Here is a 16,903-nt window from a genome sequence, read left to right as displayed (position 1 = left end):
TTGGACGATTAGATTACCATTTAGGGTTCTTTACCACTGGCGCCACCTGGGAAGCCCCGTAACCTCAGCAGTATCTGGTGCTTCCTGCATGCTGAGTGTGGACAGCTAGAGGCTGACACCAGCAGCCCATTTCTTCCCAACAACACTGTGAGGGCATCACGGGCTTCGGACCACGTTTGTCTTGCTCACACAGTCAGTAGGTGCAGAGCTAACCCAGCCCTCACGTTCTCACACACTCCGGCGCAAGAGAACGTAGTGTGAAAGACGACCTGTGTAAAAAGCCCTGCCCTTTGGTTTCCACACCGAGGGGAGAAGTGGTGTGTGCCCATGTCTCCTGCCACGTTACCGAGATCAGCTGCATCAGGGGGCCATTGCTGGGGTCGTTGGGGTCAAGCTTGGACTCTGCTGCCCACTTGGCCAACTTCTTCATGTCTGTTAGTCCTGACGTGCCGATAGAAGAGATGGCATCTGCTCTCTTCAAAGCGCTGAAAACAGAAGTTGATTCCTTGAGACAGACTTCCTCACAGAGCAGTCTGCATCAGGACCACAGAACTGCAGGGTCCGCCCTGCTCTGCGAAGGAAAGTCTGATTGTAGGAAGGACTTCTGCCATTTTTCCTTACCTGATAGTTTCTATTAAACACATTATAAGGGTAAAAAAAGCACGAATGGTGGCAGAAAATATTTTCAAAGCATGTGTCTAATGAGGTGTAAAAACATCCAAAAAATATAAGGAACTCATTCAACTCAATGGTGACAAAACAATCTGATTAACAAATGGGCAAAGGATCTGAATGGACATTTTTCCAAAGACATACAAATGGCCAATAGACACATGAAAAGATGCTCAATGATCAGGGAAATGCAAATCAAAACCACAATGAAATGTCACCTCACACTTGTCAGAACGGCTGTCATAAAAGGCAAGCAATAACAAGTGCTGGCAAGCATGTGAGAGGGGAATTCCTTGTGCACTGTTGTGGGAACGGAAGTTGGTGCAGCCACCGTGAAAAACAGTATGGAGGCTCAGGAAGTTAAAAGTAGAGCAAGCACATGCTCCTGCAATCTGGCTTCTGGGGATACATCCAAAGTAAACAAAATCAGTGTCCTGGGGAGGTCTCTGCACCCCATGTTTAGCAGTATTAGTTATAACAGTAACAGTTATAAAAAGACATGGAGACCACCCAAGTGTCCGTCAGTGGACACATGGATAAGTAAAATGTGATCTGTGTGTATATATATATATATAATTCAGTCATCAAAGAAGGAAATCCTGCCATTTGCAACAACATGGATGGACACTGAGTCATCATGCTAAGTGAGACGATCTCACTTTGACGTGGAATCTAAAATAACCAAACATGTAGAAACGGAGAAAAGACTGGTGGAGCCAGAGCTCAGGGGGGTGGATAAATGGATGAAACCATTCCAGAGTACAAACTTCCGGTTGTAAGATGAATAGGTTCTGGGACTCTAATGTACAGCATGGTGACCGTAGCTGTTGCTGTTGTTTGGTTGCTCAGTCGTGTCCATCTCTTTGTGACCCAATGGACTGTGGGACCCCAGGCTTCCCTGTCCATCACCATCTTCCGGAGTTAGCTCACATTCATGTCCAGTGAGTTTGGTGATGCTATCTAACCATCTCATCCTCTGCCACCCCCTACTCCTCCTGCCTTCAACCTATGTATGATTATATGAGTGTAGCTAATAATACTCTATTGTACACTTGGAAATTGTTAAGAGAGTAGCTCTTAAAATTTCTCATCCCAAGGGGGGGAAAATCTGTAATTATGTGTGTCAATGGATGTTACCCAAACTTATTGTGAAAATCATTTTGCAATATCTAGAATATCAAATCATTATGTGGTACACGTTAAACTTACACAGTTTTACATGTCAATGAGATCTCAGTACATCTGGGGGAAAAAGAAGCATAAATAGAAGGAATGCAAATGTGACCCTGCATTTCTGCAACTGTGCCCAGCACACCAGTGTCCTGAGTCGCTGGATCCAGACCAGGGCACCTGGTGTAGGATGCCGGGAAGGTCTCACCTCCCAGGTAACTGGGGACCACTTGGGGCTGAGGCTAAAATAAAAGAGAAGAAACGAACATTTATGCAACTAACTTAAGCCCCAACTTTGGACATGACTGAATTCCAAGGGGGCCAGGTGGTCACCACAGTTCAGCTGGGCCTTTATTAACAGGGCTGCGTCTCCTGTCACTCACACTGTTTTCCCTTCTCTCCCGAGGAGCTGGAGCTTTAACCTCAGCAGGAAACTCCATGAGACAAAGTACAGGAGGCTTGTACGTAAAGGCATAAACAAGCCTCCCCTGGAAATGCTGCTAGGCTCCTGGCTGAGAAAGACCTTATTGTTGTTATCACATGGATACAGGTGTTTACATTGGAAGGAGAGGGTGTAAAGGGAATAAAACCAGCCCCGTTCTGCTGTTTTTCCACATGTTGAAAATGTCAGCCTGTGACTTGGAACGTATCTTCCTGATGATCAAGATAAGTCCTCTTGGGACTTCCCTGGTGGTCCAGTGGTTAAGACGCCCTGCTCCCAAGGCAAGAGGCCTGGGTTCGATCCCTGGGCAGGGAACTAGATCCCATCACGACTAAGATGCTGCACACTGCAACAGGGACTTGGTGCAGCCAAATAAATAAAAAAAAAAGAAAAGGTAAGTCCTTTCATTTTATGGAGGCTACTGAGGCCATGGCAGTAAGATGATCCACTCAAGACACATCTACTGGGGAGCGACAGAAGCAAGACTGGAACCCAGGCACCTGGCTCCACAGTCCAGGCTGCCTGGATGGGCATCAACCACTAAGAGGGGTGGCCTGTCCGTCTGGAGTGAGTCCCTTCCTGCTGTTCTGAGTGAAACCGACAGCTAACAATCAAGGAAGGGGACTGAGAATAGGGCCTTTCATATACCCAGAAGTTTCTACATCAGTCATATTTTACAGTGATCTCTGACTGAGGGCCAAATAGATACAACTATATGCCATGCCAATGTTCATTGGAAAGACTGATGCTGAAGCTCCAATACTTTGGCCACCTGATGCAAAGGGCTGACTCATTGGAAAAGATCCTGATGCTCAGAAAGATTGAAGGCAGGAGGAGAAAAGGGTGGCAGAGGATGAGATGGTTGGATGGCATCACCAACCCAATGGACACAAATTTGAGCAAGCTCCTGGAGATCGTGGAGGACAGGGGAGCCTGGTGAGCTGTAGTCCATGGGGTCACAAAGAGTGGGCCTCGACTGACAGACTGAACAACAACAACACGTACCATGTACTTTTCCCATCTGCAAAACTGCGAAAAGAATATTTCACAGGCTTACTGGTGCCTGATGCTGACAAACATCCAATATTTGTTAGGGTATTAACATTTTAGTTTTTATCATAAGAACACACACAAAAAAACCCCTGAAAATACTGGCACGTGACAATAAAAGGAAAGACTGTGAGACTGCAAGCCTTTTCCCCCCTGAATCGCGCTGACGCCAATGCTGTCCTCGCTTATCAGCTGTTCTAGCCACACGTTACCTTCTGAATCCAATATTCTGCTGCGACAACGGAGGAATTAAAGGAATCCCATTTTCTCCAATGGCCCATGCCACGCTGTTGGACACTTTCCCTGAGGTCATTAGAATCAGTTGATTACCACCGTCAGCTTCAAATGAGAAGGGCACTCCTGAGGAAGCAGCAGATGAAAAAGGATGCTGTTTAGAAAGAGGGAGTGAGCCCCGTGCTAGTGAGAAGGCAAAGCAGAGGGCAGACAAATGGAACAGAATGGGTGGGGGTAGGGGGATGGAACACATCATTCAGATCAACAACGTGGAGCTTCAGGGGGTGACACAGTGGGCCCCTCGGCTGCATCTCTGATAGCAGAGTGTAGCATTATGAGGAGTGATGCACTCTGCACTGGGACCAACTGCATATATATTCTGCCACTTAACAGCTGTGTGACCATGGACAAACTGCTTAACTTCTCTGAACCTCAGTTTCGCTATGTATAAAATGGAGATAATAATAATAAAAGTGAAAGTTGCTCAGTTGTGTCCTGCTCTTTGTGACCCCCATGGAGTATGCAGTCCATGGAATTCTCCAGGCCCAGAATACTGGAGTGGATAGCCCTTCCCTTTACCAGCATATCTCCCCGACCCAGGAAGTGAACTGGGGTCTCCTGTGTTGCAGGTGGATTCTTTACCATCTGAGCTATCAGGGAAGCCCATACTATAATAATAATAATAGCACCCCCTTTTAAGGATTACTGTGAAGACATCCTTCATTCATTTAGTAGATACCTATTTGAGCCCCTACTTCATGCCAGGCACTACTCTAGTCACCAAGACAGTAGTAAAGAAAACTGATAGGAATCTGTGACCTCACAGAATTTACATTCAAGTAGGAAAGACAGATTATAGATGTGATAAATAAAGAGATGAGGCTAGCATGTTAGAGAGTGGTGGTGGTGATTTAGTTACTAAGTTGTGATCACCTTTGCGACCCCATGGACTGTAGCCCATCAGGCCCATCAGGCTCCCCTGTCCATGGGATTCTCCAGGCAAGAGTGGGTTGCCATTTCCTTCTCCAGGGGATCTTCCTCACCCAGGGATCCAACCCACATCTCCGGCACTGCAGGCAGATTTTTTACCACTGAGCCACCAGGGAAACCCCATGTTAGAGAGTAGAAAGTGCAAAAGAGAAAAAAAAAAAAAAGTGTTAGAAAATATATGTTTGAGGAGGAGGCAGGGGTTGAACTTTCCAATGTTAAGTGGCAAGGGAAGGCTCCATGAGAGGTCCCTTCTGAATAATGAAAGGCCTGAAGAAAGTGGAAGGGAGGCATATAGGTATCTTGGGAAAGAGCCTTCTTCGCAGAAGGAACAATGCAAAGGCCCTCAGGTGAGAGCGTGCCTGGAATGAGAAGCAGCATGTCAAGTGAGGAAAAACCTGCAAAGCCTCAGACCTGGCAGGCACTGACCAGTCCACAGACGCTGTCGCTCAGCTACGCTAGAAACTTGAAGGCCTCACTGACGGGGCTCCCACTGATTTGACATTAATGACAAAACGTCTCTGGACAGGACATTGATCATGTAAAAGAAGAAGATTTTTAAGCATGAAACATAGGCTTTCCTGGTGGCTCAGCTGGTAAAGAATCCGCCAGCAATGCAGGAGACCAGGGTTCGATCCCTGGGTTGGGAAGATCCCCTGGAGAAGGGAAAGGCTACCCACTCTGGTATGCTGGCCTGGAGAATTCCGTGGACTGTATAGTCCATGGGGTTGCAAACAGCTGAACACAACTGAGTGACTTTGACTTTTTCACTTTCATAGGAACTTCTTGTTCTGGAGTCCAAGTTAATATTATTGATATTAACACAAAACAACACCACTGGTAACCCTATAATAGCCCCTTTGTGTTTTCTAAAGAGCTTTCCTTCAAGGGCTTCCCTGGTGGTCCAGTGGTTAAGAATCTGCCTTCCAATGCAGGGGACACGGGTTTGACCCCTGGTCCTGGAACTAAGATCCCACATGCCACAGGGCAACTAAGCCTGTGTGTCACAATGAAGAGCTGGAATGTTGTGATGAAGACCCAGAGCAGCCAAGATAAAAACAATTAAATAAAGTGTACTTATTTTACTTTATGACTTAAAAAAAAATCTTTCCTTCATACTGAACACTGCATCTTGATCTTCAGAATAACCCCATAAGACATTTAAGGGAGGTATTATTAGACCCCTCTTATGAAAGAGGAAGATGATAGTCAAAGAGGTTACGTGATTACGAGGGTCACACAGTTTGTCAGTAACAGAGTTGGAACTAAAAGCTTAGATCTCCAGACTTTTTGACTGGTGATCGGATTTCAGACTCAAGGGATTCTTGCATCCAGATATGCACTCACAACAAAAAGTCAGCAGGCATGCGAGGAAACAGAATCAGACCGATAAGCAGAAAGGTGTTGGAATGCCAGATACAGAATACTGAAAAATATTCTCGCCTGGAGAATTCTATGGACAGAGGAGCCTGGCAGGTTACAGTCCACGGGGTCACAAAGAGTTGGACACTACTGAGAGGCTAACATGCACAATGAATGAAATAAATGACTGAGAGTGTCAGAAAATGACAAAAGGCTGTCAGAACTGATTGTGAAAAAAGCTAAATAGGAAGGGGAAAAATACAATCGTTGAAATGAGGAACTCAGTGATGAATTTCAATGACTAGACACAGCCAAAAAGTGAATTCATGGCTTAGAAGACTGATTTAAAGAGATTACACAGAATATAGAAGTGAAAGAAAGAGATGTCAAGTACATTAAAGAGAGGTTAAAAAAACATAGTTGACAGAGTGAGAAAGTCCATGAGAAAATGAGAGAATAGTATTTAATAATATCCCCATTACAGTTATTTTCTTTCAAACTTTTCCACCATACAGATAACACTATGATGTACTTTTTTTTTTTTAATGCACAAAATTTCTATCTTCATTTTGAATTATTTTTTCAGGAAAGATTCCTAGAAGTTGAATTAAGGTGTCAAAGGCAATCTAAATGCCCTTAATGCACGTGGCCATACTTGTACAGTTACATGAATTTACTGGCCGCCCATAGTGTGTAAAAATTACTTTGCAAAAAATCGTATGTGATTATTGCTTTCATCTGAATTTCTGATAGCAATGTTGTAATTGTCTGGTTGTCTGATAAGGGACAAGAAAAAGATATTCAAATCTGACAGTGATTCTGTGAGCCACTGAGGCCTTCCGTACCGCTTCCGACTCCCTCGTGGTCCAGGGTCACATGCTGGTTACTGCTAAACTCCACTTCTTCAATGGGAGCCCTTCCACTGACAACAGTGGTTTCAGGAATAGGCAGAAACACTTCCGCCAGCAAGGTGGTACCACTGTGTCCAACTGTCTCATAGACCTGAAATTGAGGAAGAGAAAGAGCCAAATAAAAACAGCAACAGAGGGTGCTCACTCCCAGATAATCAGTCCCTTTGTCTGTGCTGTTCACTGTTCTAGTCCAGAGCATCCAAGTCAGAGTGGAGGGTTGAGTCGTGCTGCCCTGGCCCCCATAGAGACCAGATCATACCCTATTTGACAAGTTATCAGCATCCTGTCTTCTTGCCTGGCCCAATCATCTGTGGTAGAGAGGTTGATTACAAAGTACCAGGGTACTGCAAATATTTCTATTTCAAACTAATATGCATTAGTTTTGGAGAACAGGCTTCCTCTTTTTCCTGGTTCCAGTTATTTCAGAGAGCAACAGCATCAGGTAGAAAGGTGAGATAATTTGGACAAGCCACCAGATGGTTTATTATCTGCACCAACTTCAGAGTCAGTAGCAAAAGCATTATGCCCTGAAGTACTCTGGGGTATTGGGTCAAACCTATTATTGGTAATAGAAAAGTATTATCTGTATTATTAATATAAAATCTATTCTTGGTAAATCAGTCTTTCCTTTAGGATCTTCATTATTTTTGTTAGTTGCTGAGCGCTATCCATCTCCTTCACAGACCTTTTCTCCCAAAATGGGGTCAATGGGACCATCTATAGTTCTGATGCTAATTACTGTGGTATGTCTCATCATCCTCCCATCACCGTGAGATGAAGACCCCATTGCCAGGGCATCCACAGATTACAAATATACAATATGGTCTCAGTCGGACCCTCTGCTCCGTGTGATCAAGCTTCCCCTGTATTCCTGGGTCATTTCACTTTTGTGGGAAAAAGATAAAATATTTCTCAGTTCTGCTGCCTTCCTTCCATGTTCCATTGTCTCTCTCCATGAAGCCTCTCTGGCTGGTACATATTTTTCTAAAATGCAGATCTTGCTCTTTTATTTCTACTAATGAAGCATTTCTATCTTTTTATTTTTAATTGGAGGATAATTGCTTTATAATGCTGTGTTAGTTTCTGCTGTACAACGATGTGAATCAGCTCTAAGTATACATATTATCTCCTCCCTCTTTTTTATTTTTAAATTTATTTTTAATTGGAGGATAATTGGTTTACAGTGTCATGTTGGTTTCTGCCATACATCCATATGAATCAGCCAAAGGTATACATATGTCCCCAGCCTCTTGAACCTCCCTTACACCTACCCCCTTCCTGCCACTCTCAGTCATCACGGAGCCCTGAGCTGAGTCCCCTGTGCTGTACAGCAGCTCCCCACTAGCTCTCTGCTTTACACGTGATGGTGTATATACATCAATGCTGCACTCTCAGTTCGTTCCACTCTCCCCTCCCCTGTACTGTGTCCAAAAGCCCATTCTCTACATCTTATCTCTATTCCTGCCATGCAAATAGGTTCCTCAGTACCATTTTTCTAGATTCCATACGTGTATATGGATGTATACGCTAATATATAATATTTGTTTTTCTCTTTCTGACTTACTGCACTCTGGATAACAGGCTCTAGGTTTATCCACCTCACTGGAACTGGCTCAGTTTCGTTCCTTTTTATGGCTGAGTAATATTCCATTGCATGTATGTACCACAACTCCTTTATCCATTCATCTCTCGATGAACTGTTTCTATTTCTCTTCTGATGTAATCGATCCCCCTCTGATTATCTTTCCACTCACCACCTGAATGTGCAAAGATGACACTATGGAGCCTCTCTGTCCATCCTCCCTCAACACAGCACGTGTTGTGCTGTGGATTCTTTTCTAAGGATGAGAAGGATGGATTCGTGTGGCCTGCTATCCAGGCCTCATCTGCCTGGTATTCACCAGCTCACATTTGCAACCTGGCTGATTGAGTTTGGAGGGGCTCCTGGGACAAAGACAAAGGCAGAGGCTCCATAGGAACTGAACTCAAGACCCCAGACTGAGTACCACTGTGAGTTATTCTAACAGGCTGGGCCCACCAAGAGACCTGTGACTGTTCAGGGCTTACCCCTGCTTGATTCAAGGGCTCAGCAGGGAGCGCATGAGTTGCACATTTAAGCCACACTCTCCAACTTCATCTTTATTAGTAGACAGGTGATATTTTTAAATATCTTGCTGATATTGTGATCTATATTAAAAAGATCTTTTAAAGAAAGTTTCAAATATATGTAATATCAGAAGAATAATATACCATGAACCCATCACCTACCTAGCTTCAATTACCATTAAGTTATTGTCAATCTGGTTTTATCTATCTTCTCAACTATTTGCCTCTTCATTAGTATTCTGAGCTTAGACATCATTTCATCTGTAAATATTTCAATATATATCTCTAAAAGAGGATATAAAAAGGCATAATTACCATAGAGTTATCACAGCAATTCCTGAGTAATGCCAAATATCAGTAAGTTTCAAATGCCCTTCAGAATCTCAAAAAATTACTATAATATTTTGAATCAGGATGACAATGATTTCATACACGGCAGTTGATTGGTATGTCGCTCAAGCCTCTATTAATTTATAAATGATCCCTCTCTTTTTGTATCTTTTTTTACAGATTTTCTCTATACTTTTATTGGTTTAGAACTCTAATAGAAAAAGAAAGTTCCATAAGTTTTGGCTTATCCCAGCTTCTCATAAGAGCCTGCAGTTTTATAATATCACAGACTATAAAGAACATGGAACAGGTTGTTGCTTACTGCACAAGAGACCTTGGTTTGATCTGCTAAGTTATGGACTCTCTGGCATAAAGTTCCAGCCAGAGAGAATGGCGCATTTTTCTTTCTTTAAAATTCTTTTTGTACTTCTTGAATTTTTATTCACCCAGACAGGCCTTTCTTTGTGTGAAGCCACTAAGAGCTTTAGGTCTGATACCGTGCTTAATTTTAACCACAGTCCTATAAAGGATGGTTTCTGGTAAAGATTGAGCAAGATATCAGACCCTGCAATCCTAGATGATGGATGTGGGGCTCAGCGGAGGGGAGAAATTTCTCCTGGTCCTTCATCTCGTGAGTCACAAAGCTGGGATGTGAATCTACCACTCTCTCACTTCAGGATGCATTCACTTTTTGTTATGCTTTCCTCTCGGGTCAAGGAAAATCAGAAAGGTGAATAAAAGTTAAGAAATCTTTTAAAGCCATAACTATAATCCATGATTTATAAAGTAAATATAATTACCTTAGACAGATTGGTGAGAAATAATGATTGAAAGAGAATTAAAAACCTAAATGAAAGAGCCACAAAACATGGAAATGCTGTATAAACAATGGCTAAAACCAAAGGTTGGGTTTCCCCGGGTGGCTCAGTGTTAAAGATATGACCTGCTAAGGCAGGAGACATGGGTTCAATTCGTGGGTTGGAAAGATGCCCTGGAGAAGGAAATGGCAACCCAGTCCAGGGTTCTTGCCTGGGAAACCCCATGGACAGAGGAGCCTGGCGTGCTACAGTCCGTGGTGTCGAAAACCAGTGGGACACAACTTAGTGACTAAACAACAACACAACAGTAACAAAAGGTTAAAGCACAGCCTTTAGCACGGGCAGTTGTGATTAAAAGATCACTGAGCTCTTCCTGTCTCCAACTCTCTGGTTTCTCACATTCTCAAGGACTGGCTCTCCTGGCCAGGGGAGGGTGCACTGTCCACTTTGTGAGGATGTTCGAACTCCCTCGGACCCTGCGTGAGCACTGCACGAGGTTGTCACATGCTCACCCACACTTACTTGAATGCCCCCACCAATCCCTGGGCTTTCCCTGTAGGACTGCTTATCCCCAAGAAATGATAAAATTCCTTGTTTATCATTTGTCTCACTGAAGAGTGAGATTCCTGAGGGTAGGGACCTTGTTTGATTTCCCTTTGATTGCTCAGTACCTCTCCTCTGTGAATTGATATCTTTAGAAAGGACCACGTTAACTCTCACTGGAAGTGAGGTGTTAGAGGACAAATACATGGGATGGAATTGTTCCCTTCTCTGAACTGCCGGTAGACTTGGGAGTTGCCCAGTGGACGGTCAGCTCCTCCCACTGCCTGCAGAGGGCGGTGTGGTGGACAGGATGGGGCAGCCTTGTGGTCCGATTGGTCTGGATCTGAACCCTGACACTGCAACTTGATCTTGGGCGTGACATTCCCCCACTTTTGCTCTCATTGTAAAATGAGGATGTTACCCAAAGTTCAGCAGGAAGGCAGTGGTGCAGCTTAGCTGAGATGGATGAAAAACCTCTTTCCTTCTGTATAAATGCCATTTCTTCTTCATCTGGGCATACAGTTGGCAACAAGCATGTACATTTTTCTAATACTTTGCAGTTTACAAAGGTCTTTCATAAACATGATTACATTTCCCAAATATCTCATTAAATCCTGTTGGCCAGTTGCTTTTATTCACTTTTATAAAATAGTCATTTCTTTTATTTAAATTAAATTTTAACTTGTAAGAATGTCTTTTCAAGACACCCTAGTTTTTTTCAAGGAAGACATTTAGCTTCTGAGAACCTATAGGAATGTTAGGGCATATTCCATATTTAGAGTTAAATCATCTATATTTCTGGGTACCCAAAAATAAGGAGGTAAAAAGCAAACTGCTGCTGCTGCTGCTGCTAAGTCACTTCAGTCGTGTCCGACTCCATGCGACCCCATAGACGGCAGCCCATCAGGCTCCCCCGTCCCTGGGATTCTCCAGGCAAGAACACTGGAGTGGGTTGCCATTTCCTTCTCCAATACATGAAAGTGAAAAGTAAAAGTGAAGTCGCTCAGTCGTGTCCGACTCAGCGACCCCATGGACGGCAGCCCACCAGGCTCCTCCATCCATGGGATTTTCCAGGCAAGAGTACTGGAGTGGGGTGCCATTGCCTTCTCTGAAAAAGCAAACTACATTGTCTCAAATGCTTAAAAACATGAGGGACTAATAAAACTTTGATATTACTTCAAGTTAAGGGAATAGAAACCATACCAACAGTCAGAAAATACCATTTATGCTGGTAAAATGCTTCAGAAGGTGACATAAATGCAGTATTAAGCATTTAGTTAAACCTTTCCTGACTTTGTATCTCTAACTACTCTTGGGCTTCCCTGGTTGCTCTGACAGTAACAAATCTACCTGCAATGCTGGAGATCCGGGTTGGATCTCTGGGTCAGGAAGATCCCCTGGAAAATGGAATGGCTACTCACTCCAGTATTCTTGCCTGGAGAATTCCATGGACAGAGGAACTAGGCAGGCTACAGTCCCTGGGGTCTCAAAAGAGTCAGATAAAACTTAGTGACTAAACAACAACAACAAAAGCTTTGTAAAATAAGAATTTCTTTTATTTACATTAAACTTGAATATGTAAGATCTGTCTTTTCAAGACTGCCTAATTTTTTAAATCGCAGCTCTATTTAATGCTAGAATAGAATGCTCTTTTTAAAAGTCAAAGAGTGGAACCTTGGCCTTCATCAGTTCAGTTCAGTTCAGTCGTTCAGTCGTGTCCGATTCTTTGCGACCCCATGTACGCCAGCACACCTGGCCTCCCTGTCCATCACCAACTCCTAGAGCTTGCTCAAACTCATGTCCATTGAGTCACTGGGCTTTATAAATATTTATAGACCGCTTTCTGTATAATTAAGTTGAAATCGTGTGTTCTTTCTAAGTCTGGGGCTCTCAGCTTCAGCATGCCTAACTTCGGGGCTGAACAGCCCTTTGCTATGATGTGTCATCCTGCGTGTTGCAGTGTTCACCAGCATCGCTGGCTTCTACCTACTAGAGGTGCCAGCAGCTCCTCACCACCTGTAATGATTAAAATGTCACCAGACATTGCCGGATGGCCCCCGGGGGTACAAAGTTATCTTCACTGAGAAGCACTGCTCTAAGCAAAATGAGTGTATGTGTCTGTTTGAAGGTGAAATGTTAATGAAGAAATAAGACAGGGAATATAATTTGATTTATGTTCAATGGTTCAAAAATTCCTGTTGTATTAAAAAAAAAAAAGGCAGCAGTGAATTCAGAATAGCAATTAGATCAACTGCTACCAAACTGGGACTCTGTGAGGTTATTATTAACTTCTGCTGCATTTGGAATGAGGTTTGCTTTAAGCCAACATTCTGGTGCAAATTTACCTACTAACAGCAGTGCTCAGGATAGTGTCGATAAGCCAAATCTTAGAAAAATGTAGGGGCATTAAGCCAGACAAAAGAAGAGTCCATCGTGAAGTGGTTTATATTGCACGGTCTTAAGTCGTGATTCTCTGATCTTAAAACCTAAGCAAAGCAAAGCACGGCACGGCTTATCCTGCAGGTGTGGTAGCAGCGGATTTGGTTCAGGGGGCCGCCCTGCGATCTCAGCCCCAGTGGCGCCGTGGCTGATGTCCCCACTTCCCCTCAGTGTTGGATCAGACACTGTTTACTCCTGCGCCCAGAGACTCCCCTCCCTCCCTGAGAAGACTCTGGGTGACCGAGGCCCGCCCTCCTCTGTGTCATCACTCCCAACTCAAAGGACTTTCCTATTCTGTATTTTTTGTTGAAAGAGTGTTTTTGATGTGGATCATTTTTGAATTTGTTACAATCTTGCTTCTGTTTTCTGGGTTTTTTTTTTTTTTTTTTGGATGCAAGGCATGTGGGATCTTAGCCCCCGACCAGGGTTTGAACCCCCAGCCCCTGCACTGGAAGGCAAAATCGTAACCACTGGGCCACCAGGAAAGTCCTGCTATTCTGTCTTGATTCACCTCTCATGAACCTATGGGATACTACAGGTTCATGAGTTTCCTGGTTTCTCTGGCTTTTCTGTTAGAACCATACTCTCGGGGTGGGGACACCGGTCCTATTTGGAGATGTGTCCTGGATGGCCCTCCTCCGTCTCCCCAGGACGAGGGGGAGAAAGAATGAAGATACCCAGAGGACGCTTCCTCCCAGAAGCTCAGCAGAGAAGGAGTCGGGGGTTGACAGGACGTGGTGTACTTTAGGGTGTTGTTGACTGGAGCACTTGTGGTTGATGGATGGAGTATCCCATCCCATCATCTCTCAACACTCCCACCCTCTTTCCCTTTCCCACCCTCTCCTTCCAGTTTTCCCTTTTATTTTCCAAGTCATCAATCTTTTCTGTGCTGGCCACTTTTCCCACAGCTGACAAACGTGCTCCAATCAACCACACCCTAAAGTAAACCATGGTCCCCTGTCAACCCCCGATCCCTTCCCTGCTGAGCTTCTGGGAGGAAGCCTCCTCTGGGCATTTCATTCTCTCTCCCCCTTGTCCCAGGAAGATGAAGGAGGGTCATCCAGGACACATCTCCAAACAGGACTGGTGTCTCCACCCAGAGAGTGCGGTTCTATCAGAAAAGCCAGAGAAACCAGGAGGGACTCTGGAAGGGAGAGTCAAGTGACTTCCAGCTGGGTTAAAAGGAAAGTTCCCTATCTCAGTCCACGTGCCAGGAATATAAAAGCTCAACAGGACTGATTCATAAGGAAAAAAACAATAACACTAAGATGTGTAAAAGCCACCCAACAATATTACACAGCTGTTGTTAGTTTGGGGGAGTCAGGTTGATGAGTATGGGGTGGCATGACAGGTGTGCATGATAAAGGAAAAGGAGTGAAGGTCATTATCACTAAGCTTTCTCTATTTCTAAGTCAAACTTCATTTTTGTGAAAGACCAAGTCCATGGAGTTGCAGAGAGTGGGACACGACTGAGTGGCTGAACAACAACAAGCATTTATTTTGGAAAGACTTCAGAATCCTGAAGTTTTGAGACCTTTCTGGAAGGACTCTGGTCCCATTTCAGCTTCCATCCTGTGAAGTCCCATCTCACCCTTCACTTGGGGCCAACTCTGAGGCTCTTTTTACTCTCTCTAGTCAAACCATCACAGGCTTCCCAGGTGGCTCAGTGGTAAAGAATCTGCCTGTCAATGCAGGAAATGCGGGTTCAATCCCTGGTCTAGGAAGATCTCCTAGAGAAGGAAATGGCAACCCACTCAAGTATTCTTGCCTGAAAAACCCCATGGACAAAGGAGCCTGGTGGGTTACAGTCCACGGGGTCGCAGAGTGTCGGACTCAACGCTAACCCTAAGGAACAACAACAAACGAAGCCATCATCAAGTCCTGCCAATCCCTCCTTTCAAGGCTGTGTGTGTGCTAAGTCACTTCAGTCATGTCTGACTCTTTGTGACCCCATGGACTGTAGCCCCCCAGGCTCCTCTGTCCATGCGGATTCTCCAGGCAAGAATAACTGGAGTAGATTGCCACGCCCTCTTCCAGGGGATCGTTCCAATCCAGGGACTGAACCCACGTCTCTTATGTCTCCTGCATTGTCAGGAGTATTCTTTACCACTAGCGCCGTCTGGGAAGCCCTCAAGGCTGCAGTGTTGCTTTAATTAATTCCTTCCTCTCATTTCCTCTGTGAGTCCCCAGCCTCATCCCCTCCCTCCTGGGCTTTCCGGGTGAGTTGGTGGCCTTATCCTCTGCTTTGTAGGGTTGCCCTGGCAGCCTAGGAAACACTGAGTCCTATGGTTTGAAACATGCAAAAAAAAAATCAAACATCACAGTCGACACTGTTCCCTTCCATATCCCGTGTACTCTGCTTAGTGTTATTTCTGTGCATTGGGTGGATCAAAAGGGTCATTTGGGTTTTTTGTGACAGCGTATAGAGAAACCTGAATGAACTTCTGGGCCACTCCAATAGTTGTCTCTCTCATCCCCCAGCTGGATTTAAAGCTCCCACAGGCAGGGCCATGCACATCGCTCTTTATACACAGCTTCCAACGTTCCACTAAACTCCTGGCTCAGCATCAGACCCTCAGTTGGCTCTCCACAGTCAAGCAACAAACATTTGGAGCTTGGTGTTGAATCAAGGGATACATGATCATTCTGAGAGTCTCGGAACATTTTCTGAAGCACATTACCCTCTAAAGTTAAGCATTTGATAGCACTGGCATAAACAGATGCTTTTAAGGTGACTTTTCTTACCCTCCTGAAGTTGCCAGTAATTGTTGAACCTTCCCTTATTCAAAACTTGCAATCATATGGAAAATTTCCAAATGGTACAATATTATTTCTAGACAGTCAAAATACAATATTCTCTCAATTAATTGTATCTATAACCAGTACTCAATCATTCAGTAGAGAAATACTAAAATATTTTGATAACTACACAGCTGTAGTTGTATCTGTGGACTTAATGTCAATTATAATAAGAAATATTGGCTGCCTGGAGTACTATGTTGAGGAGGAGTCTGAAGTTATATCCAGGCTCAGAGGGGGAAAATAGGCATGCTTAGCTGTCATTTCTGGCAAGGGTGGTGGATAAGAACGAGAAATTTCTGAGTCAGTTGTAGTGAGGTGGATGAACCTAGAGTCTGTTGCACAGAGTAGTAAGTCAGAAAGAGAAAAACTAATAGTATATATTAACACATGTATATAAAATCTAGAAAAACGCTACTGATGAACCTATTTTCAGGGCAGGAATAGAGACGCAGATGCAGAGAAGGGACTTGTGGACACAGTGGGGGAAGGACAGGGTGGGACGAAGGGACAAATTGAGAGAGCAGCATCGACAGACACATATTCCCATGTGTAAAACAGAGAGCTTGGGGGGATAGCTATGCTGTGTAATACAGGGGGCTCAGCCCGGTGCTATGTGATAAGGAAAATGGGTGGGATGAGGGCCTGGGAGGAAGGCTCAAGAAGCAGGGGATATATGTATACAAAGAACTGACTCACGTTGATGTACAGCAGAAACTAACATAACATTGTAAATTATCCTCCAATTAAAAAAAAAAAGATAGAGATTTCTGCACAAGTGGTGGATAAGGACTAGTGGTTTCTGCCTGGGTGGGAGATGGCAGACAGCAGTACATGTGCCACGTATTTGCAAGCCTAATTAACGTGCCTGTTAGTATCGTGAAACAGAACCTGTCAGCAACATAAGAGGCTTTGCCAGATCAGCAAGCCTAAGACATTGAAATGAGTTGAATTTGTCTTGTTTTTCATCGCTGTTGCTTAGTCACTAAATTGTGTCCTACTTTTTGCAACCACATGGACTGTAGCTCATGAGGCTTCTC

General features: G+C 44.2%; 1 protein-coding gene across 1 annotated transcript in view; it reads right to left on the bottom strand.

Annotated features, from left to right (window-relative positions):
• The window catches only part of CC2D2A (coiled-coil and C2 domain containing 2A), a 131,304-nt gene that overhangs the window by 47,131 nt on the left and 67,270 nt on the right, over positions 1-16,903 (bottom strand). Inside the window, 3 exon segments of the mRNA XM_070372718.1 lie at positions 347-485; positions 3,547-3,694; positions 6,763-6,919. Coding sequence (XP_070228819.1) covers positions 347-485; positions 3,547-3,694; positions 6,763-6,919 — 444 coding nt within the window.

Source organism: Bos mutus, chromosome 6 (genome assembly GCF_027580195.1).
Source record: "Bos mutus isolate GX-2022 chromosome 6, NWIPB_WYAK_1.1, whole genome shotgun sequence".
NCBI lineage: Eukaryota > Metazoa > Chordata > Mammalia > Artiodactyla > Bovidae > Bos > Bos mutus.
The sequence above is the reverse complement of the archived record's forward strand: the minus strand, read 5'-3'. Positions and strand labels throughout refer to the sequence as shown.